The sequence below is a fragment of the Peromyscus leucopus genome, chromosome 2 (assembly GCF_004664715.2).
Source record: "Peromyscus leucopus breed LL Stock chromosome 2, UCI_PerLeu_2.1, whole genome shotgun sequence".
Taxonomy (NCBI): domain Eukaryota; kingdom Metazoa; phylum Chordata; class Mammalia; order Rodentia; family Cricetidae; genus Peromyscus; species Peromyscus leucopus.
Window position 1 is genome coordinate 136847211 of NC_051064.1, and position 22926 is coordinate 136870136.

Genomic DNA, 22926 nt, shown 5'->3' on the forward strand with positions numbered 1-22926 from the left:
ATAACAGAGTTTAAGAATGAGCACACAAGGACAAAGACCTGACTCAAACCCAAGCTTGGGACAATGTATTAGAGTTTGGAAGGAGAAGCCCAGGGTGGGCGAGCTGTAAACCTCACAGCTGCCTGGAAGGGAGGAGCAGGATGGAGAAGAGAAGGAATAAATACCACCCTGCTGGAGGTGTGGCAAGGTCAGCGGCCTGGAGGGAGCCGTGGGTGGGGGGACGAAGAAGCCCGGAGCTCCTTAGGGAACTTCATGGTAGCTCAGCCTCTGGACCAGCATCCGAGAGAAAGAAAAGAGAATGATTATGCAAGAAGAGGGAGAAGGGAGGGAGGGGGTTAGTCAGGCCTCAGACTAGACCCAGTGGAACAGTGGCTCAGCCAGTAGGGACTTCATTAGGGGGCGGGGACTCTGAGAAGGAAAACTTCATCTTCTTAGGTGAACTTGCCTTCTTCCTAGCAGTGTCCCCTAGCCAGGCCCTTGGCCTGCCCCACTGGCTAAACCTTACAGGAGGAGACAAGGATTTCTTTCTTTTCTTTTTTCTTTTTAATCTAGGGGTAGAGTTCTTAACATGCTATTGTTTCTTTTGCTTATCTTTAGATTATAAATATTCTACAATAAATGTTACTTGAAGGGGGGGAAAAAAAGGAGACCAGGGCCCGTCTCCACCCAGAAGTGCGTGTTTTCTTTATGGTGGAGTTGCAGGTACAGGCCGCCACCCCAGGCTTTGACTTCCTTTCCAATGTAGCTATAATGTTTGGTTATGGTACCTTTCCTTATCATTCCATCCTAATTACATTACAGTGTGGGCACATGTGTGCTTGCCTGGGCATGCCAGGGATCATGTGGCAGTCCAAGGACCGGCCTCAGGTGCAAGGTCTGGTCCTCAGCCCTGCACTCAAGTGTGCTTTTACCACCTCACTGGCTCCATTCCTCTATTTTTGGGAAGGTCTTTCTGTAGCCCAGGCTGGCCTGAAACTCACAGAGATCCTTCTACTTCTGCCTCCAGAGTACTGGGATTAAAGATTAAAGGTATTAAAGTTATGTGCCGCTGTAGACAAATTTCTAAACGGTCTTAATAAATAAAAACGCAAAGAGCCAGGCAGTGGTGGCGCACACCTTTAATCCCAGTACTCGGGAGGCAGAGGCAGGCGGATCGAGGCCACCCTGGTCTGCAGAGCGAGATCCAGGACAGGCTCCAAAGCTACACAGAGAAACCCTGTCTCGAAAAACCAAAATAAATAAATAAATAAATAAATAAATAAATAAAGCCAAATATAGGGGTGAAAGCCTGAGAGAAAGATCAGAGGAACAGGACAAACCAGGAGCCAACCTCACCTCACCAACTCTGCAGCTTCCAAAGAGAGCTTCTTCCTGTATACTCACGGTTTATATGCCTTTTCTGTTCTGTTCTCTTCCAGAGGTCCTGGGTTCAATTCCCAGCGCTCTCATTGGCTCTCTTAGCCCAGCTACATCACTTCCTCTTCCTACACAGCTCTGTCACTTTCTGTCTATCTGTACAGACCTTCAGACCTCTCTGGTTGGTACTGGGATTAAAGGCATGTGTCATCACACCTGGCTCTGTTTCCAGTGTGGCCTTGAACACACAGAGGTCCTGCCTGCTAAGTGATAGGATTAAGGGCATGGGCTCCTGCTGCCTGACTTCTTTGTTTACTTTATTTATTACATATACAGTGTTCTGTCTGCATGTATGCCTGTATGCCAGAAGAGGGCACCAGATCTGATTACAGATGGTTGTGAGCCACCTTGTGGTTGCTGGGAATTGAACTCAGGACCTCTGAAAGAACAGCCAGTGCTTAACCTCTGAGCCATCTCTCCAGCCCTCAGAATAAGACAATGCTTTTTTTTTTTTTTTTGGTTTTTACGAGACAGGGTTTCTCTGTGTAGCTTTGCGCCTTTCCTGGAGCTCACTTGGTAGCCCAGGCTGGCCTCGAACTCACGAAGATCCGCCTGCCTCTGCCTCCCGAGTGCTGGGATTAAAGGTGTGCACCACCACCGCCTGGCTGTTCTTTTCTTGTTGCTGGAATTTCATATCATTTCTTCTTGTTGGATGACTAAACCGGATGACGGTAGAGATGGTAAGCCGGCATTTACTCAGGCCCACCCTGCTCAGCCCTGGGAGCTGGACAAATTCTCAGCTGGTGGATCGGCTGCTTTTGTCGCTGCCATCTTGTAGTTTAGGGTTCTCTGGGTGTCTGCATCGGTGACTGAAGTTGTGGCAGTACCGACGTTGAGGTGGCTGCTGACCTTGGGTCTCGTCTCCTTGATTTTCCTTGTCCTCTTCTCTGCCATCCTCTCTAGGCTGTCTTTGGCAAGGAGGGCCCCTGCAGAATCGTGGTCTGTAACCCCGATCCATAGTCTGCCTCACTGTCTGCCATGCTCTCCCCCACGCCGGCTGTCAGCATCCTCCATCACTTCTCCTTGCCCAGGAGGGTTGGAATACTGTGGTCCACACCCATAGGGTCTCCACGAGTGGTAAGGTGGGACCCTTCGCCTGCCTTCAGGAGCGCTTTCCGATCCCTCCTTCTTTTCCCTACTCTCCCTATTCCGGTAATTTTGTTGGTAATTGTGCGGAAAACCCCTACGGCGTGGATAGCATCTATAAATAATGGTTACGGTCTGCTGCGCATTTACTGCCTTGAACTGGAACTCCAGGGCCTGTAACATTTGCTGCCTCCGCATCCTTTTTTCCTTCAACAGCTCCAAACCCCTCAGTCTCTCCATCTCCTACACTGCAAAGGTAGCTCCTCGGGTTGTTCTTTTTCATGACAGTCTGGTATACAAATACTTCCTTGGTGTCATTCCTGTTGATGAAACTGTATCCGTTCCTCATATTGAACCATTTTACTGTTCCCAGAACCTTCCTTACGATGACCTTCTTGTCCCTGCTGGCTGGCGGCAGCCGCCAATGTGAGGCCCCAGGGCCGCCACTCCCCAGGCTGCTGCCTGTGGAGCCGGGCTTGCTGAGGGCAGCTGTGGGTGCAGCGGGTGACTGCTGGGTCTCGGCCTCAACGCTCACATGAAGGCAATACAAATTCCATCTTATGGAAGGGCCACCATCTTAGACCACCTGCTGTACTCAGTTCCAGGAAGGACCTCAGGAATGTGCCATGACAACTTGAACAGCTACAGGGCAGTATGCTCCTGTAGACAGGCTATCTGTGGTTTATGGCCCTTGAAGATATCCAGATAATCCTGCTGAGCAGTCCAGATAATCCTGCTCAGCAGGTTGTGATTTCCCTGCTGAAAGTCCAACCCAATAGTTTCAAATGTGGTTTCCCGCCGAAAGTCTAGACCAATAGTTTCAAAAAAATCACCTTGCCGCATATCCCTTCTACCGAATCCCAAGTTGCCAAAGCATGTAATTCCCAGCTTGCGGTTTTTCCCTATAAAAACTCTCTACCCCTGGACCCACCACCACTGCCACAATTCCCTCCATCTGCCCTCTGGTGGCCCAGGTTCGAACCTGACAATAAAAGGATCCTTATGTGCTTATATCAGAAGCCGGCTTCTTGGTGGTCTCTGGTGTGGGAACCCACAACTGACTCAGTTTCCCAGTTTGAATCTGAAGTCTATTCTGAGTCAATAAAGTTCAAGCTTGCTTGCTCCAAGCTGTGAGAAAGTCCTGATTAGTCCATGGGAAGGAACATACTCTCTAGCTAGATGCAGGCTGCTAATGCCAGCTGGAAGTACATCAAGATAGAAAATGGAAGCCTGGCGGTGGTGGCGCACGCCTTTAATCCCAGCACTCGGGAGGCAGAGGCAGGCAGATCTCTGTGAGTTCGAGGCCAGCCTGGTCTACAAAGAGTTCCAGGAAAGGCGCAAAGCTACACAGAGAAACCCTGTCTCGAAAAACCAAAAAAAAAAAAAAAAAAAAGATAGAAAATGGAACTGCCTGTTCCTTGACACAAGGCAGGACAGATAGTGGTTGAATGCCTGTGCTGTGCACTGTTCTACCTCTGTCCTTCAAAACTGTATAAGGTGGCTGTGAAATAAACTTGGGACTGTCCAGCGTTGACTGGCAATCCTCTCGACTCTGTTCTGTCTCTTTTATTGTCTCTACAATCCGCACGCCTCTACCCAGCTGACTGTTGGCAGGCCCCAACACTCTGGGGGTCTCTCGAAATGGGTACAACACTCATGGTTTTGGCGACTGGGGCCGGTGGTGATGGCTGCAACTCCTCCTTGGGGTGTGATGGTGACTAGGCCGATGGCAGTGGTGGGGGCTCGCAGGGCTCTCCGGGGTCTGCTCTCCGCTCCAGCTACCGATCGCACTCTTTGTAAGATTTTTTTTTTTTTTAAAGATTTATTTATTTATTATGTATACAGTGTTCTGTCTGCATGTGTCTCTGCAGGCCAGAAGAGGGCACCAGATCTCATTACAGGTGGTTGTGAGCCACCATGTGGTTGCTGGGAATTGAACTCAGGACCTCTGGAAGAGCAGTCTTATTTACTTGCTCTTAACCACTGAGCCATCTCTCCAGCCCAAGATTTTTTTTTTTTAAATGTGTATTGGGGCTAGAGAGATGGCTCAGAGGTTACGAGCACTGGCTGCTCTTCCAGAGGACCCAAGTTCAATTCCCAGCAACCACATGATGGCTCACAACCATCTATGAGAGCTGGTGCCCTCTTCTGGCCTGCAGGCATACATGCAGGCAGAACATTGTATGCATAGTAAATAAATCTATAGAAAAATTAAAAATGTATGTGCTCACATATGTGTGCCTGGGTGTTCTTGCCCATGTGTGCACATATGGAAGCCAGAGGTCACTATCCGGTGTCTTTTTTTTTTTTTAAGATTTACTTATTATGTATACATGTACACTTTCATCTCACTATAGATGGTTGTGAGCCACCAATCAGGGAACTGAACTCAGGACCTCTGGAAGAACAGCCAGTGCTCTTAACCTCTGAGCCATCTCTCCGGCCCCAATATCAGGTGTCTGTATCGTTGTTCTCACCTTACTTTTGGAGAAAGTCTCCCACTGAACCCGGAGCTCATCCTTCTAACTAGATTGACTGGCCAGCAAGCTCTAGGGATCCCCAATCCCCAGCACTGGAGTTAGGTATGTGCTGCCATGCCCTGATCTTTTGTGGGTGCTGGGGTCCAACCCAGGTCTTCATGCTTGAGTACAAACGCTCCACCCTCAGGCCATCTCCTCAACCTCCAAGATCTAACTCTCTTGTGGGACAGGTGCAGCTCATCCTGGTTGGCCAGGAACTGTCTGGGGCTGAAGATGACCTTGAAGATGACCCCCGGCTCCTCTAGAGGAACGCTGGGGTTAGAGGCCTGTGTGCCAGCACTCCAGTGAGTGCTTCTGCATTCTAGTCAGGCACTCTACCAACCGAGCTACCTCTCCAGCCAGCCTATGAGTCTCTCAGACTACAGGAATGAACCCAACACCCAGTTTATTTTCCTTGGCGGAGAGCCAACCCAGTGGACCCATGTTCAGTTCTCAAGACCCATCTGTAACTCACAACCATCTGTACCTACAGCTCCAGAGGATCCAATAGCGCTTACATGCACATTCCCATATGCAGGCACACACACCTATATGTAATTAAAAAAAAATAATTTTGTAAAATTTTAATTTTTTTTGTTTTGTTTTTTTGAGACAGGATTTCTCTGTGTAGTTTTGGTGCCTGTCCTGGATCTCACTCTGTAGACCAGGCTGGCCTCGAACTCACAGAGATCTGCCTGGCTCTGCCTCCCGAGTGCTGGGATTAAAGGCATGTGCCATCATCATCATCATCATCACCACCACCTGGCTAAAATTTTAAATTTTTTTTTTTTTTGGTTTTTCAAGACAGGGTTTCTCTGTGTAGCTTTGCGCCAAAATTTTAAATTTTTAAAAATTTAATTTTATGCCGGGCGGTGGTGGCGCACGCCTTTAATCCCAGCACTCGGGAGGCAGAGGCAGGCGGATCTCTGTGAGTTCGAGGCCAGCCTGGGCTATCAAGTGAGCTCCAGGAAAGGCGCAAAGCTACACAGAGAAACCCTGTCTCGAAAAACCAAAAAAAAAAAAAAAAAAAAAAAAATTTTATTTTATTTTGCAACCTGTTGGACATGTGTTGTAGACACAAAATTTTAAGTGATTAATTGATTTATGTATATGAGTGTTTTGCCTGCATGCCTGTGCATCACATACATGCGTGCTTGAGGGGCCAGAAGAGGGCATCAGATGCTCTGGAACTGGAGTTTCCAATGGTTGTGAGCTGCTGTGTGGGTGATGGGAACTGAACTCAGGACCTCTGCAGGTACAAGTGTTCTTAACTGCTGGGCCATCTCTCCAGCCCGTTTTACTATTCTACTATAATGTTCTCTGATACCCCCCAAGTGGCTACCGCACCAGTTAATGGGGTGCAGCAGGCAGACTGGAGAACTCGGCACCAGGCAGTCTCCCTACCACAGGGTCACAGCATTTGTATTCGATTTGTCTGGAAACCTTTTCGATTAACTTTAAAATTTTTTTGTTTCTTTGAGATAGCATCTCACTCTATAGTCCTGGCTGTCCTGGAACTCACTGAGTAGACCAGGCTGACCTCCTGCCTCTGACTCCCAAGTGCTAGGATTAAAGCCGTGCACCCCTATGCCCGACGGTGGCGGGTACCCGGCGGGCACCAGGGAATCTCAGCTCAGGACCTTCTGCTGTGCAGCAATGGTTTTCCCCCACGGAGTCATCTCCCAGGCCCAGAGTTCTGCTAAATCCCGAGCAGGGGAAGACTTCCAGTCTTCTACTGTCTTCTACTTGGTAAACTCTTCACTTGGATATCTCTTACTCCTTCCAAGCATCCATCAAAGAATGTTTTCTCTCCGAAGATGATGCCGTCTGAAGATGGTGGCAGATACTTAATACATGCAGAAAACTCAGAACACAATAGAAAATAGGTGTACTATGGCTTATCTTGAAAGTTAGACATTAAACATCTACGTTTCTCTCCATACCTCTCAGAGAAAACCTTTCTTCCTGGGTTTAGAGTCTATCTCCACCCCCCCCCAACCCCCCCCTTTTGTTGGATTTGGTTTTGTGAAACAGAACCTCTCTAAGAAGCCTTGACTGGCCTGGATCTTGTTATAGAGACCAGGTTGGTCTCAAACTTGAGGCAGTCTTGCCTCTGCCTCTGGAGAGCGGAGACGGCAGGCATGTGTCACCATACCCGGCTGAAGTTTTATCCACCTCCATGTTCCTTGCTCCTTACTATGTATCTTTACAACAGAAGCCTGGAAAACTAATGAATGGTCAAGGGGTGGTGGCTCACTCCAGTCAACATCTGGGATGCTGAAGCTGGAGGATTGCCATGAGTTCCAGGACAAGCTGGGTGATATGTAAGTTCCTGGCTAACTTGGGCTACATCGTATCAGAAAGCCAAAATCACAACAAAGCCGAAAAACAATCCTGTTAAGTGGAGACGAACCAGTCGGGAAGGAAAACAGAGGCAGGCTGGGGGTGGAGCCAACTCTGGGGGAGCCACAAGTCAAGTACAAGGCCCCGCCCCACGCCTGGGTCACGCCCACAGAGCGATCGGCGGTCACGTGGGGCCCGGCAGGTGTGGCCACGGAGACTGGGCTAAGATGGCTACAGTGAGGCAGGCTTTCCCGCGGAGGCTGCTGGGCTTGGCGTCCCTCCGGGCTGTAAGTGCCCCCGGCGGGTGACAGTCGGGGTCGGGTGGGCCTCGTCGGCTGCTGTGACGGACAAAGCGGGGCAGCTCCAGGGACCGGAGCCGGGAGGGTTTGAGAGTTCGGGACCCAGTCCATCTGGCTCAGATCCCTTTGCAGGAAACGGGGAAACTGAGGCGCGCGCGGGGAGCGGGGGGGTGATGTGAAACAACTCGCTGTCACCGTGGAGACCTGGAACATCATTCTGGGTGTCCTAACTCCCACACGGTGGCCCTGGCTCCTTTCCCTAATTGAGCTTCGGATCTCTCCAGCTCTTCCTTAGTGGAAAACACGTCCCACGTGAAAAAAGCCAAAACTCGCCGCCTTCCCCGGGTCTTGTGGCTTTTCTGGACGCCTGGCGAGAACGTGGATCGCGTGGGCCAGGCAGGGATTCCCTCGGAACTGTACTTTGGGCCTGTTCGATCCTGGTGTTCCGTCCTCTCCCACGCGTAGTGAGGGGAGGGAAGGAGCCAAAGAGCTGTGCTGGTTAAACCGCAGACTGGTGTCCGGATGAGCCTGGCCACGTTCAAGGCTGAGTGACAGAGATACTTACTCAGCTTGCTTGTACATAAAATCGCCTTGACTCGGGGTGATTTGGTGAGTGATCAGTCAGTCATCGGTAGTGGTTTGGTGGAGTTGGACTTTGTGGGGATCAGCTCCCCGCTTCACTGCTCTACCACGGAGCTACATCCTCAGCTCAGTGATCGGGTTATTATGATTATGTGTTGGAGGTTTAGGCTTTATATCAGTACTTGGGAAAACCACGCTTTCTTTGCATCTCTTGGTCTCTCTCAGAAAACCACTTCTGTATCGTTAGTCTGCCCATCTCCACCGATTGCTCAGGGATCAAGTGAAAATACCAACTCCAGCTCCAGAAGTTAAGAAAGTTAAATGAGATGGTGGATAATAGTGTTTTATTTATTTGAGATATAGTCTTTCTGTGTAACCCTGGCTGTGCTGGAACTCATTATTGTAGACCAGCCTGCCTCTGCCTGTAGGATTAGATAATAATCATTTTTAAGAACCTGGTGTGTGGTTGATATATTATGCACCCCAATAAACTTATCTGGGGGTCAGAGAACAGAACAGCCACTATATTAAGCATAGAGGTTAGGCAGTGGTAGCACACACCTTTACTCCTAGCATTCCAGGGGCAGAGATCTATCCATTTCTGTGAGTTCAAGTCCACACTGGAAACATACCTTTAATCCCAGCACTTGAGATCTCATGTCTTGCTTGGGAAACACACACGACTTTAATCCCAGGAAATGATGGCAGGAAGCAGAAAGGTGTGAGGACCAGGAACTAGAGGCTGTTAGGCTTTTAAGCTTTGAGGCTTTTAGCAGCAGTTCAGCTGAGATCCATTCGGATAAGGACTCAGAGGCTTCCAGTTAGAGGAAACAGGATCGGCTGAGAAGTTGGTGAGGTGAGGTTAGCTGTGGCTTATTCTACTTCTCTGACCTTTCAGAATTCACCCCAATACCTGGCTTCCCAAGTTTTTTTATTTAATAAGACCGTTTAGAGATGCGTTTTACACTGGTGTAATGAAATGATCCCTCATGTGTTTATGGCTAATGTTCAAGCTGTGACTTTTCACTTTTTTATTTGGTTTTTAATTACATTTATTCATTTGTTTATATGTGAGTTCATGTGCATTGATGTTTTGTCTGTGTGAGGGTGTTGGATACCCTGGAACTGTAGTTACAGACAGTTGTGAGCTGCCTTATGGATGCTGGGAACTGAACCCAGGTCCTCTGGAAGAGCAGCCAATGCTCTTAACCACTGAGCCACCTCTCCAGCCCCACTTATGTGTATTTGAGTTATATAAATGCATGGGTGCCTGCCTGTGTGAGTGCAGGTGCCCGTGGATGCCAGAAGAGAGCATCTGGTTCCGGTTCCTCGGAGCTAGCCTTACAGGCAGTTGCGGGCTCTCTGACATGTGTTTGGGGACCCAACTCGGATCTTCTCTAAGAGCAGTATGCACTCTTAATGGCTGAGCCATCTCTTCAGCCCCTGGGGATATTTTAAATATAAGGTCTTTTCTATCTCAGGCTTGCCTCAAATTTGCTCTGTAGCTGAAGATACCTTGAGCTTTTCTGATCCTCCCGCGTCCACCTCCCAAGGGGTGTGAGCCACCACACCTGGCCTGCGTTGTTATATGAAGGGCTGTTGTAGGAAAAGAAGTAGAACTAAGTTCAACTTGTTCAAGAAAAAAAAGCTGGAGGCAGGGTTTGCTTCAGCATGTACTTCCTGAGCCCGTTATGTCCCAGGGCCTTGGGAAGAGCCGTGAGTAGAACCAAGTTCCTGGCCCATGACACTTCAGCTCCATTTGGGTCATTTTAGGGTAATGCGCCAGCAGAGGCTGACAGTCTGTTGGAGGGAGACTCCAGGAGCAGGGACCTTCACTCAGCCCTCTGACTTCCTGTAATCCAGGGCCTTATCCCCTTGGTCCATCAGAAGACTTTGCTGGCTAAAACCAAAGCCACTTGAGGTGCGCTGACATGTTCCAGCTGATTGGTGGCCGGGGATATGTCCTTCCCTAAGGGTTTCATGAGTTTGGAGTCCTCGGGATATTGTGCAGTATGTTTATTTGGGGGTGGGGAAGGACAGGAGAGGTGTTTGCTCAGCAGCTGAGTGGTTGCTGCTCTTCTAGAGGACCCGGTCTTGATTTCTGGAACCCGCCCGGTGGCTCACCGCCATTTGTAACTCCAGTCTTAGGGGATCTGATGCCTTTTTCTGGCTTATGAGGGTACTGCACCCGTGTGGTGTACAGACAGAATACCCAAACACGTAAAATAAACAAATAGTTAACTAAACAATCTTCAGGTGGGTGGGGGAAGATTTGAGGCAGACTTGATATACAGTAAACTTAAGGCTTTAAAATTTGGGGGAAAATATTTTCTTCAGCTGCTGAGGATAGCATCCCTTCAGACTCACCGCCCCTCATGTTACCCATCAGCCCAGAATTAGGCTTTAAACAAGCTTTATAACATAGCCAAGCCATTCTTCACATCCTCACCACTGTGGGATCGGAGACTAGCCTCTCCAGGTGCCGAGTGATTGCCCTCTCCCGGACAGCTGACCCTTTGTGCGGTATTTGTTATTCCTGTAATGTTATTGAGGACCTTGGCAGGACAGTGCCAGTCAGGACGAGACGGGGGCGGAGAGAGGCCAGGTCTCCCAGCTTATATGGAAGGGAGTCGTGGTAGTCTTGTGAAATACAGGGTGCCAAAGGTGATGGGATGGTAGCTCTTCAAAGGCTGCGCAAAGGAAGGCTTTCTGACTGACTGACTGATTGCTGGGTGTCAGAATAGTTGAGCGTTCCAGGCAGAGGGCAGCCCTGCTGGACTCGAGCATAACAACTTGTTAGGCAGAGGGCAGAAGGGTTGGAGCAGTAGGGGTGAGTAATGAGGTCGGCCAGCCAAACTCTGCAGAGCCTCAAAGGCAGCATGTCTAGAGGAAGGGGTGAGTCAGGTGCCAGCTGGGCAGCAGGCTGCATGCGATACCATCTGCAGAAATAGACAGGGTGGGGTCAAGTGGGCATTTGTACAGTGTGGGGTTTGGGGTTCTGAATGAGAAGGGTGCAGATGGGGCTCGAAGGAGGCGCCTGGTTTTCTGTGTAGTCCTATGCTAAGTCCTGACACGTGTGTTTCCTCTTGTAAACCGAAGATTAGCACCTCATCCATGGGCGCTTTCCCGAAGCAGGTGAAGATCGTGGAAGTCGGTCCCCGAGATGGTCTGCAGAATGAGAAGGTAAAGATGGAGGCTGCCTCAGAAAAGATGATTCACACATGGGTTTTGAGCATTCCAGGGAGGTTGGGTCAGGTCCATTATGGACTTTTGATAAACTGGAATATTGGGCAGCTATTAATACAGGTATATTATGTGACTCCAGACTGCAAAACAGAATATACATTCAACTTCACTCCTACGTGAAAGAACTAGAAGAAGCCTAGGTATATGTGGAAGTACTTAATTAGAAAGGAACATAAACCTTCCTTTAAAGAGGAAGTATTCTACACCTGAGTATGCAGCCACATATGTCCAGCCTGTGCACCGCACAGGACTCATGTGGCCAAGGGTAACTTTGAATATGGCTCATATACCATTCGTGGTAACAACATGTGTGGCTTTTGAGCTCTTGAAATGTGACTTGTGAGTGGCTGGAGATGTGACTCAGTGGTTAAGAGTACTTCCTGCTCAGAGGACCAGAGTTCCGTTCCCAGTACGCACATGGTGGCTTGCAACCCAGGGAAGACGATGGATGGGCAGGCCTGGAATTAGGACTTGTAACATAATCCTACTGGCTGGCACCAAGAAACCATGGAAGGCTTTATTTTTATTTTTTTATTTTTTATACTTGTTTGTTTGTTTTAGTTTTTTGAGACTCTGTTTCTCTGTGTAGCCCTGGCTGTCCTGAAACTTGCTCTGTAGACCAGGCTAGCCTCAAACTCAGAGACCCACCTGCCTCTGCCTCCTGAGTGCTGGGATTAAAGGCATGCACTACCACCACCACCACCACCCAGTTTAGGGTTTATTTTTATTTTTGTGTATGTGTGTATGTATACCTGCAACATACATGCAGTGCCCACAGAGGCCAAAAGGGGGCATCAGATCCCCTGGAGCTGAAGTTAATTGGCATTTGTGAGTATCTTAGCATGAATACTGGAAACTGAGCATGGGTCCTCTGGGTCCTTTACTGCTGAGCCATCTCTCCAGCCCCTTGTGGACAGCTTTTGGCAATAGAGACTGCAATTCAGGAAGTTTCCAGTATAGGATGAGTTGACAGGGGAGACCATGCGGTAATACCCCTGGGATCTTGAGGGTAGACTAGAAAGGAATTCATAGGCTCTGGTGAGGGACTCGATGTGGGGAAGGAAGAAAAAGAAGCTATGAGAGAGAAGAGGGGAGGGTATGATGTTTGGGGGTCACTCTGGCCAGGGCACATTGCTCTCGTTTATGATGGGGTCATAAACCCCGAACACAATGAGTTAAGGAAGCGGACATTGGAGGAAAACAGTGTTTCTATGCACATACGAACACCTCAGGCAAGCAGCCATCTGTTGCCAGGGGACACAGTTGGTAGAACTTGAGACCACGTGTGAGTCCCCGTGAGTGTCTGAGGTCACCCCAGTGAGGAGCTAGCACAGTGCAAGCTTAAGGCTGAGGTTCTGACCGCCAGCTAAGGCCCATTTCTGGTAGCAGCGTCGCTGACTTGCCTTTTCTGGGTTTCCGTCTGTTACAGAACATTGTACCGACCGCCGTGAAAATCAAGCTGGTAGACATGCTCTCCGAAGCAGGGCTGCCCGTTATCGAGGCCACCAGCTTTGTCTCTCCAAAGTGGGTTCCCCAGGTGAGCCCCGCCTCCAGGAGAAGCAGCCTGTCCTGAGGGGAGGGTGGGAAGCCTCTTTGTGCTCTTGCAGCCACTGGACGTCGGAAGCGTAAGTTTCCAGTCACCAGCTTGAGGGCTCTCAGGTGAGTCTCAGCACTGTGTAGCACAGGAAGGGCATGGCCTGGGAGCCAGGGCTCCGATTCAGTCTGGGCTGCACCCTACTTTATTGGAGCCTTTGCTGAGTGAGGCCTTTGCCCTCTCGGGTTAGAGGCGGCCTCTGAGGTCCCTGCTAACTCTAAGAGTATTAGGATCCCCGTGCGCATCTGCAGCAGCTGTGAGGGAAAAAAAGCAAGGACTGCTGCCTCTCAGGGGTGGGCAAACCATCCCATGACAGTGAGTGCCAGGCAATGAAGAGGGAGTGATGCCCAGGGCCCACCAGAGAAGGTCGTGGGAAGTGGTTGCTGCTGGTTGTGACTGTAGGTACCCAAGAGCTGGCAGTACTGGCCGTGGGAACTGCCAAGGTCATACTGCCCAGGGTGGCCCCTGACCCCTCACTGGTCAGACAGATATGGAAGGTATTGGAGACAAAAGATGGAGTGGTGAGAAGGTTTTCTCTGCCACTGAGCTCTTGGCTTCTTTGACTCCCAGATGGCTGACCACTCTGAAGTCTTGAAGGGCATTCAGAAGTTTCCTGGCATCAACTATCCAGTCCTGACTCCAAATATGAAAGGCTTCGAGGAAGCGGTAAGAGGTGATTAACAATATCAGTCCCTGCCTTGTCTAATGGTCCTGTCCTGGGATGTCCCTCTGAACAGCATATCTCCAGTGACGATGAGGGGCATCAGACTGGGTACTGGGGGGAAATCGTCCAGCCCTGTCACTCACTGCTCTGTTGTCTTGACAGATTGCTCAACCTCTGAGCGTCAGTTCTGCCCATGAACTAGGACTGATAGTGGTACTTTATAGCTAAGCTGATTTGGGAGGTAGAATGCACAGAGATGCTTCCTTCCATCAGTCAGAGCTTAGTAAGAGCCTGAGAGACACACACTTGCTAAAACCATTATGTCCTGAGATCATCCACTTCTTTTTTAATTTTTTTTATTTTGTATGTTCTGGTGTTTTGCCTGAGTGTTTGTGCACCATGTGCATGCAGTACCTGCAGAGACCAGAAGAGTGCATAAGATCCTTTGGAACTGGAATTACAGACAGCTGTTAATGGTCCTGTGGATGCTGGGAATGAAACCTAGGTCCTATGCAAGAGCAAAGCGCTCTTAAGTGCTGCGCTATCTCTGCAGCGCATATCACTCACTTCTTTAGGGAAAAGTAACAATGCCCTCTCTGCATGGATGCTTTTGCAGTAGTCGATAAACACCCGCCACTTGTAATTTCCGAAACAGTGTCTGGACATGCTGATTGTGTGATTGTCACGAACTTATTTCAAGAGTGACCCCCCAGATTGACAGTGGCAGTGTTGATTTCCTTGGAGGATGTCAGACTTGACGAGATTTTTTTTGTTTTGGTTTTTGGTTTTTCGAGACAGGGTTTCTCTGTGTAGCCCTGGCTGTCCTAGAACTCACTCTGTAGTGGAGGCTGGCCTCGAACTCACAGAGATCCACCTGCCTCTGCCTTCCGAGTGCTGGGACTAAAGGCGTGCACCACCACCGCCCGGCCTTGATGAGTTTTTTGGGATCTCCAGGTGCTAGGGTTCTAGCCCTAAACTACATCTCCAGCCTTGTTTTGTTTTTTTTCTAATTGAAATGTAAGTTTCCTAGGGCTGCTGTGAGAAAATATTGCAGACTATAACAGAAATCGCTTTACTGTCTCACATTCTGGAGGCCAGAGGTGTTGGCTACTCGTGGGGCCTCACGGGAGCCTGTCCCATGCATCGTCTAGTGACTGGGACGACCGGTTATCCTTGGTATTGCTCGATTTGTACGTGCCTTGCTCCCGTGCCTGCCTCCACCCTCAGGTCACCTCCCACATATTAGTGTCTCCACACAGCCATCTTTTAAGGACACCAGTCATTCTGGACTGGGGGCCCAGCCTGCTCCATTGTGGCCTCATTTTATCCAATTACATTTGCGATGACTCTATTTCCAAGCAAGGTGGTCCACATATTTGTTTATTGTTATTAAATTTGTTTATTTACTTTGTGTGTGCACATACACACACATGTGCAGGGGCCAACTTGAGTGACTGGATTCTCTGCTTCTGCCAAGTGGGTCCTGGGGAATTGAACCCAGGTCGTCAGGATTGACAGCACATGCTTTTTGCCTACTGAGCCGTCTCGCCTGGCCCAGCGTATTTCCTAAAGGATATTTATATGACTGTTTAACCTGTAACAATTACATGCCGTAAAACTTGCCCAAGAAAGATTTTACCACTGGACCAGTTCTTCCGGAGCAAAGTGCTAACCATGTTCACCTGGATATTGGCAGGTAGCTGCAGGTGCCAAGGAAGTCTGCATCTTTGGGGCGGCCTCTGAGCTCTTCACCCGGAAGAATGTGAACTGCTCCATAGACGAGAGTTTCCAGCGATTTGATGGAGTCATGCAGGCCGCACAGGCCGCCAGCATCCCTGTGAGAGGGTGAGTCAGGCCTTGAGGGACTCTTTCCTCAATGTCCTCGTGGAATGGAGTCAAAATCTCCCACCAGCCAGTCTCTCCACCTCAGGCTCCTGCTGGGTAGGAACAACCCAAGCTCCATACCTGAGCCTCTCTGAGTGACTGGAGTCAGAAGATTAGCTGGGGTTTCTCTCAGACCTAAATATGGTGACTAACCAAGTGTCAGCCTGGAACTCAGACATCCCCCTGTCTCTGCCTCAAGTGCTGAGATGGCACATGCCACCATGGCCAGCCCCAGGATTTGATTCTTACAGTGCTGGGAAGCCAGGCCTGGTGGCTTGGGACCTGGTAGTGTATCCCTTTAAATGTCTCAGAAATCAAAAAACAAACAGCAAGAACAAAATCCACTGCTGGGGCCGGGCAGAGGTGGTGCACGCCTTTAATCCCAGCACTCAGGAGGCAGAGGCAGGCGGATCTCTGTGAGTTCGAGGCCAGCCTGGGCTACAGATCAAGTTCTATGATAGCCAGGGCTACCCAGAGAAACCCTGTCTCAAAAATAAAATATAATAAAATAAAAAATACAGTGTTGGGGATGAAACCCAGCACGGATGAAGCCGTATAGCTTGCTAGGAAGGTACTCTCCCACTAGCTGTGGGCACATGGAGTGGAGGCCTTTACTGTGGCTCTCGGGGCTGTGTGCATCCTGCCACTCTGCAGTGTGAGCAGCAGTTCCTGGCTCTCTCCTGGCCTGAGGTTCTGCACACTCTTCCAGCCCTGTGGAGCTTCTAACCATTCCCACATGCCCTCTGCCTCCTGCCTCGAGGCCTGCACCCGCACCCTCCATGGGCGGAAGGCTGCCGCCTCCTCCACTCTGCTTCTCGGCTCCTGCAGGGTCCTCTGCGGATGTCGGCTCCTCTTGGTTTTCTTTGCCCCTCAGCAGGCGACAGCACCCTTCCTTTGGGGTTCCAAAGTCTCCAGAGATCCCAAAAGCTGTCTAGCTCCTCAGTCACCATCACCACATGGGCTGTGCTCTCTCTCGGGGCAGGCCACTTCCCACAGTCCCAGGGTGCGCTGCTTTCCCATCAGGGCCCTACACATAGAAGGGGCTTAAGACCGGATAAGCAGGCAGAAGGCAAGGAAGCTGAGTCTCCAGTCATAAGCCCTCCTGTGCTCTGTCCTGGTAAATCTTTTAACTTTTCTTTCCCTGTTTTTGGTTTCCTGGCTGTCCTGGAACTCACTCTGTAGACCAGGCTGGCCTCGAACTCCCAGAGTTCTGCCTGCCTCTGCCTCCCGAGTGCCGAGGCCAGATGCCTGTGCCACCACACCGCTTTTTTTTTTGTTTAGCAGTGTTTGGAGAGTAAATGAGAAATTAAGATGGAAATCTCAGCTTGCCAATATTTTTGGAATGTTGATCCAGCAAACATTACTCCATCTCTTTTTATTTTGATTTATACACTTTATTTATTTACCTAATTATTTATTGAGACAGGGTCTTTTTATGTAACCCTGGCTGGCCTTGAACTCACAGAGATCCACCTACCTCTGCCTCCGAGTGCTGTGATTAAAGGTGTATACCACCACTCCTGGTTCTCTTAATATATAGAATATTTTTTGAGTGTGAGGGGTGTGGGTTTTTTGGTTTGCTTTTTTTCTGACAACATCTCACTCTTTAGGTTCATTTTGGCCTTGAACTCATTATGTCACCAAAGCTGGCAATCTTCCTGCCTCAGCCTCCCCGGTGCTAGGATTATAGGCTTGAACCACCCCCCTCAGCCCAGCTCTCTAAAGATGCCCCAATGCCAGCAGGGTGGTGAGAGCAGACCCTGCACCTAACACCCAGAGTCCTCAGCACAGCCCACAAGACTGTCACGGGCCAGGCCTGGGCTCCCCTCCTGTCTCCCGTCATCCTTCTTGGCCCCTGACACCCCCGTGGGTTAGGTGCTCTGTCCTGGGCATGCCAGCTTCTGACTTACCTGAAACATGCTCCCTGAAGACCCTCCCCTCTCTAACTCCGGCGCCATGGCCTCAGGGAGGTCTGCCTAGGCAGCCCTTACTACACTGACTGCCCATGCCTCTTCATGTTGCCTTCACGGCTTATCTCCTTCTGGAGTTATCTCCCTCTCGAAATGTGACTGTGGTTTTATTTGCCATCTCCCTGACTTGAACAAGCTCCTGGAGGCTAGGGCCCGTCCGTGGGTCCTCTCACTGCTCTGCCCAGTGCCTGACACGTGATCTTCATCTCAGTAAACCTCAGCTGAATAAATAAGTAGATGAGCCATCAGGCCCTCGAGCCTTGGCGCTGACTCACGTCCGTTCCTGCCATCCTTACACTAACCTGTGTGTTCATCCTGGCATTGGTGACCTGAACAAACGCTGGCCCGTCCCCCCCAGCACACGGGGCTACCCCTCCAGACGGCTCAGGGACACTCTATTTCCTTGTACCTATTGTGACTTCCCGGCCACCTGCAACCCTGCTTCTGGAAGGGTGGCCTCTTAGCCCCGCCTTCTGCAGGGTTCTCTGGTGCTCCCGCCCAGGAACTAGGCCCAAGAGCCTTTCTCCCACTCTGAGTTAACCTTTCACCCAGTCCTGGGCCTCCTGCCCAGTCCCTATTTACTGTGGGCTCACCAGGGATGTGTGTCAGATGGTCACCGGTCACTCTTGATGGCCAGCAAGCTGGGGCACTGACGCCGTTCCTCTCGGTTCTTCCACAGGTATGTCTCGTGTGCCCTCGGATGCCCCTATGAGGGGAAGATCTCCCCGGCTAAAGTAGCTGAGGTGTGTGCAGTGGGCAAGGTCTTGTGAGGGTCGGCTGCCTTGCCAGCCTGCATGCACAGGTGCCCTCACCTCCCTTCCCCCCTCACACACTCATACTGAGCACAGCCCACACCTGCCCCTCAGGCCACCGCCTTGCCAGGTCTCTCCCCTCCCGAAAGCCCTGCATTCAGCTTCCCATCTCATCAACTGAGGCATGATCGCCAGTGTGGTATCCCCAAGCGTCCCCAGATTCCTTGTAGTAGGTGAGAGACCACACACATCCTCTTGACTAGTAACCAGGGCTACACAGAGGAGGACCCAGCATAGGATCGGGGTGTGAGTCACCCAGGAACTTCAGGCTTTTCATCCAGAAAGCCTCACTGCCGATTTGATGCTGTTCTCCCGTGAACAGGTGAGGGAGCAAGTCATCTGCCACGTAGGGTGCAGATGGCAGAGGGGTCTCTCCCTTTGTGCTGTCCTCCCCAGTACCTTGTGGCATTGTTAGAGGAATGGCCCCAAGGCTGCTGTGGACGCAGAGTGGCTGCTGTCCCCTAGTCTGTGCACCCCACCCCTGACGTCACCTGCCCTCACTGTACCCTATCACCATGTCCCAGAAGCAGAAACTGAAGCTCAGAGAAGTTACACCCCCAAAGCAGGTACACATCCCCAGAGTGGGGACTCGAACTCAGCATCACATGACCCCCAGAGACCTGCCACTACTGTCACCTGATAGGCATATAGACAGGGGTGGAGGGTCAGATGTCACTGTGTCGTTTATCAGGACGATCATCAGTAAACATCTGTGTCCTGCCACAGCTTCACTCTGCTCAGAGGCAGGTGTGGGCAGCCTCCCTCGGGGGTGGCTTTGGCTGCTGACGCTTCGCAGTGACTCCCCAGCTGCAAATGAGCTGCTGTAAGGTGCCGGAGTTCCCTGTGGCTCCTTCAAGTACACAGCTAGTGTCTTAGACCCACAGTCTACACTCCCTACTGCCAAAGGAAGAAGGGCTTCTCCCGACCCCAGTCAGCACAGTGGAGGAAGAGGGAGTCACGGGCTGTGGCTGGGGCTGTGGCTGTGGCTGTGGCTGCTGCTGCTGCTGCTGCTGCTGCTGCTGCTGCTGCTGCTGCGGCGGCGGCGGCGGCGGCGGCGGCGGCGGCGGCGGCGGCGGCGGCGGCGGTGGTGGTGGCGGCGGCGGCAGCGGCGGCTGCCCCCCGTTCTGGTCTCAGTCTCCGCTGGGTGATGCTCATCCCCCTCCATTGGAGCTGTCAGGCTCTAGGACCCAATAGGAACACAGCAGCTCAGGGAGGGGGACTGCCTGGCCAGAGTCCCTGCTTCTGAGCCCCGGTGTCACATGCTGGTGCCTTGGGGTCCTCTACGAATCTGTTCGCTTTTCCAGGTTGCCAAGAAGTTGTACTCGATGGGCTGCTATGAGATCTCCCTTGGGGACACCATTGGTGTAGGCACCCCGGGACTCATGAAGGACATGCTGACGGCCGTCATGCGTGAGGTACCTGTGGCAGCACTGGCTGTCCACTGCCATGATACCTATGGTCAAGCCCTGGCCAACACCTTGGTAGCCCTGCAGGTAAATGAAAGCCATGTGCCCATTCTCCAAGAGGGCATGGGGCGGGGCAGCCCAGTTTCATTTATTATTATTTATTAATAAAAGTATTGAGGTGTCAGGTGGTGGCGGTGGTGGCGCACGCCTTTAATCCCAGCACTTGAGAGACAGAGGCAGGCAGATCTCTGTAAGTTCGAGGCCAGCCTGGGCTACCAAGTGAGTTCCAGGACAGCCAGGGCTGTATAAAAAAAAAAAAAAAAAGGTCTTGAAAAAAGTACTGAAGCAAATGTGTACGAGGCCAGAGATGGTGACCCATAGGTAAGGGATGACTTCCCACAGAAGGTGACTGAATCCTGATGGACAAGAGAGGATGCTGTGCAGAGGCCTGGGGGGTTGCTCGCCATGTTGAGGGAACCGGAGAAGGCTTTGGCGGCAGCAGTGTGACCGAGAGAAAGCAGGTGGAACCTGCGGCAATGGCGCCCTCTGGTGTTGGCTTCCATGCTGGCATCAGGGCCGACAGGAGGGGCGTAGGCCTGTGGGGGTCAGAGCTGGTTCTTTCCTTCTGCCAGAGGAACAAATTCAGGCTGTCAGATTGGTGGCAAGCACCTTTACCCTCTGAGCTCTGTCACCGGCCCGTTGTAAATCCCTTTGGAACCCTCCAAGCTCCCATTTCTCTGGCTCTATTCAAAACAAAACACCTCCAAAGAACTGAGTCTGCCATCTCTGCCATTCTCACTGGACCGAGGTGCCCAGAGGGGCCTCTGTAAGGAGAGCCCCAAAGGGGGAAATGGAGCCGGGAGCCAACCGTGAAGGGCTGGGGAAGGTCCTCCAGCAGAGGAGACCCGCTGAGCCGGGGAGGGAAGCTCTGTCTCTTAATGGATTCCCTGACAGGATCCCAGGCAGGAGAATGGCCCTGGCAGAATTCCTGACGCCAGGGCGAGAGGTTTGTGAGGGCGGCTCCATGGGCTCCAGGCTCGGCAGCAACCACATTTCCCCATCCTTACGTTTCCAGATGGGAGTGAGCGTTGTGGACTCCTCTGTGGCGGGCCTTGGAGGCTGTCCCTATGCACAAGGTGCCTCAGGGAACCTGGCTACCGAGGACCTGGTCTACATGCTGACTGGCTTAGGGATTCACACGGTAAGCCCACCTACCCCCTGGCCGTGACTTCCCTGAACTAGGTGTGATGGGCATGCTTGGCGTTGGGGGCATTTAGAAGAAGGGGGGCAAGGGTTGTGGGAGCTTTCTATTTCTGAGAGCAGAGATGAGAGTGAACAGTCATCTGGAAGAGTGGAGAGTGGCTGATATGGAGAACGAGTCCTTGTGGGGTTTGAGGCCCCGGCAGAGCAGCCTGGAGTGTGTGTATATGAATAACCAGTAGACGAGGGTCTCAGCAGTCGGAGAGGCTTGGTTGGTGGTCTAGGAGTAGACGAAGACTCCAAGGATGAGAAGGGGCCAGCCAGAAGGGGGTGAGGAAGAGGCCTCTGGCAGAGGGGGCGCCCAGCATTGGCAGAAGGGACTTTGGTCTGGTTGACCATGAGCACAGGAGACCAAGATCTCAGAGTGATGTCCACAGTTAGTTCTAGGAGGCCCTCCAGAAAGCGGATGTGGAAGGAGCCTTCAGAGGGGCCAGCTCTGTGGCCTGCAGTGAGAACTTCCCCTGAGCCTGTTTTCTCTGGGAAATGAGGGCAGTGAAATTAGCTGCACAGGGCTCCACCAGACTCTGTAGGGACCTCAGTGGTGGCATAGAAGTCACCCAGTCTCTGCTTTGAGACCTGATGGTTTAAAACCCAAATCTGTCCTCACAGGCCATGCAACCTTAAATTATTTCATTTCTCTAAACTCGAGTAATGGCGGTAAAAGTAGTGCTCATTGGTTGTTACAGGATACGAGTAAATGTATGGCCAAAGGTCTAGGTCAGTGGTGAGGCCCTGGGTTCAGTCTCCAGCACCAGAAGAAACCGTGTAGAGGACTTAGCACTCAGTACTCAGCAGCAGCAGATAGAGTTCTCTCACAGACACTTGTGTAGGGGTAAAGAAGCGGTTCGGGAGTAGAACCCTTGACTAGCATGAGCAATGGGGTGGGTGCCATTCCTGGCACAGGAACAAAAGACAAAGACAAATAAATGAACATTACATTTCTCATGGGCCAGGCTCTGTGCTAGACCCTGAACATGGAGATGGGACAAAACTAATAAAGTCCCTTTTCTGGTGGTGATCACACAAGCCACTCTCAGAACGAACCCTGGCGCCAGCTGGACATGACCTCCACAGTGGTTGAGAGGGGTCTGTGGGCTGCCACCTTCCCCTTTTCCACGCCACAGCTGTGTAGTCTCTTTCCCTAGGTGTTGAGGGCATGCCCTGATTTTCTTCATCCTCTAACTTATTTCTTCAAGGGCGTGGAACTCCAGAAGCTCCTCGAAGCTGGAGACTTCATCTGTCAAGCCCTGAACAGAAAAACCAGCTCCAAAGTGGCACAGGCCACCTGCAGACTCTGAGCTCTTGTTTACCCGAGACCTGGGACTGTGGGGGCTGGGCACGCACAAATGATTCCTTGATGGGGGAAATGGATGAGAACAAATGAGCAGGTATAACCAAGGTCCTTCTAGACAGAAAGGGCAGGAGCTGCCAGGCCTAGGGATGACTGAGTGGCCTTGGAGCCCGGAAGTCTCCCTTCTCTGTGGACCAGCTCCCCAGAGCTGAGTGCCTGAGCATTGGCTTGGGATGGCCCTGGGTCTCCTGGGCGGATCTGCTGGCTAACAGAGCTGATGCCCACCCTGCCGTGACTGTGGGTCCTGTGCTCTCCTACAGAGAACAGAGAGCAGTTTCCCCACAAGCCAGCCGAGCATTTGGTGAGGATTGATCTGTGGTGGCCATCTGCCAACCCCAGCATCTCTGGGAAATCACTCTGTACATGATTTTTGAAAATAGCTTATGTAATTAAAGATTTAATTTTCTAATAGCCAATCACGCAAATGTGTGTTTATGAGTAGGGGAATAAAATCATTCTGAGGGGAAGACTTTGACTAGTTCATCTCTGGATTT

General features: G+C 51.1%; 1 protein-coding gene and 1 pseudogene across 1 annotated transcript; one reads left to right on the forward strand and one right to left on the reverse strand.

Moving 5' to 3' along the window:
• Positions 1 to 2041: 2041 nt before the first annotated feature.
• On the reverse strand, positions 2042 to 7202 carry LOC114697160 (annotated as a pseudogene).
• A 341-nt stretch (positions 7203 to 7543) lies between these two features.
• Hmgcl (3-hydroxy-3-methylglutaryl-CoA lyase) lies at positions 7544 to 22896 on the forward strand. The gene is made up of 9 exons (XM_028875437.2): positions 7544 to 7651; positions 11345 to 11428; positions 12921 to 13028; positions 13656 to 13751; positions 15446 to 15594; positions 18283 to 18346; positions 19720 to 19908; positions 20897 to 21022; positions 22278 to 22896. Exons 1-9 carry the CDS (start codon positions 7592 to 7594, stop codon positions 22377 to 22379), a joined length of 978 nt encoding a protein of 325 aa, XP_028731270.1. The 5' UTR covers positions 7544 to 7591; the 3' UTR covers positions 22380 to 22896.
• Positions 22897 to 22926: the final 30 nt, after the last annotated feature.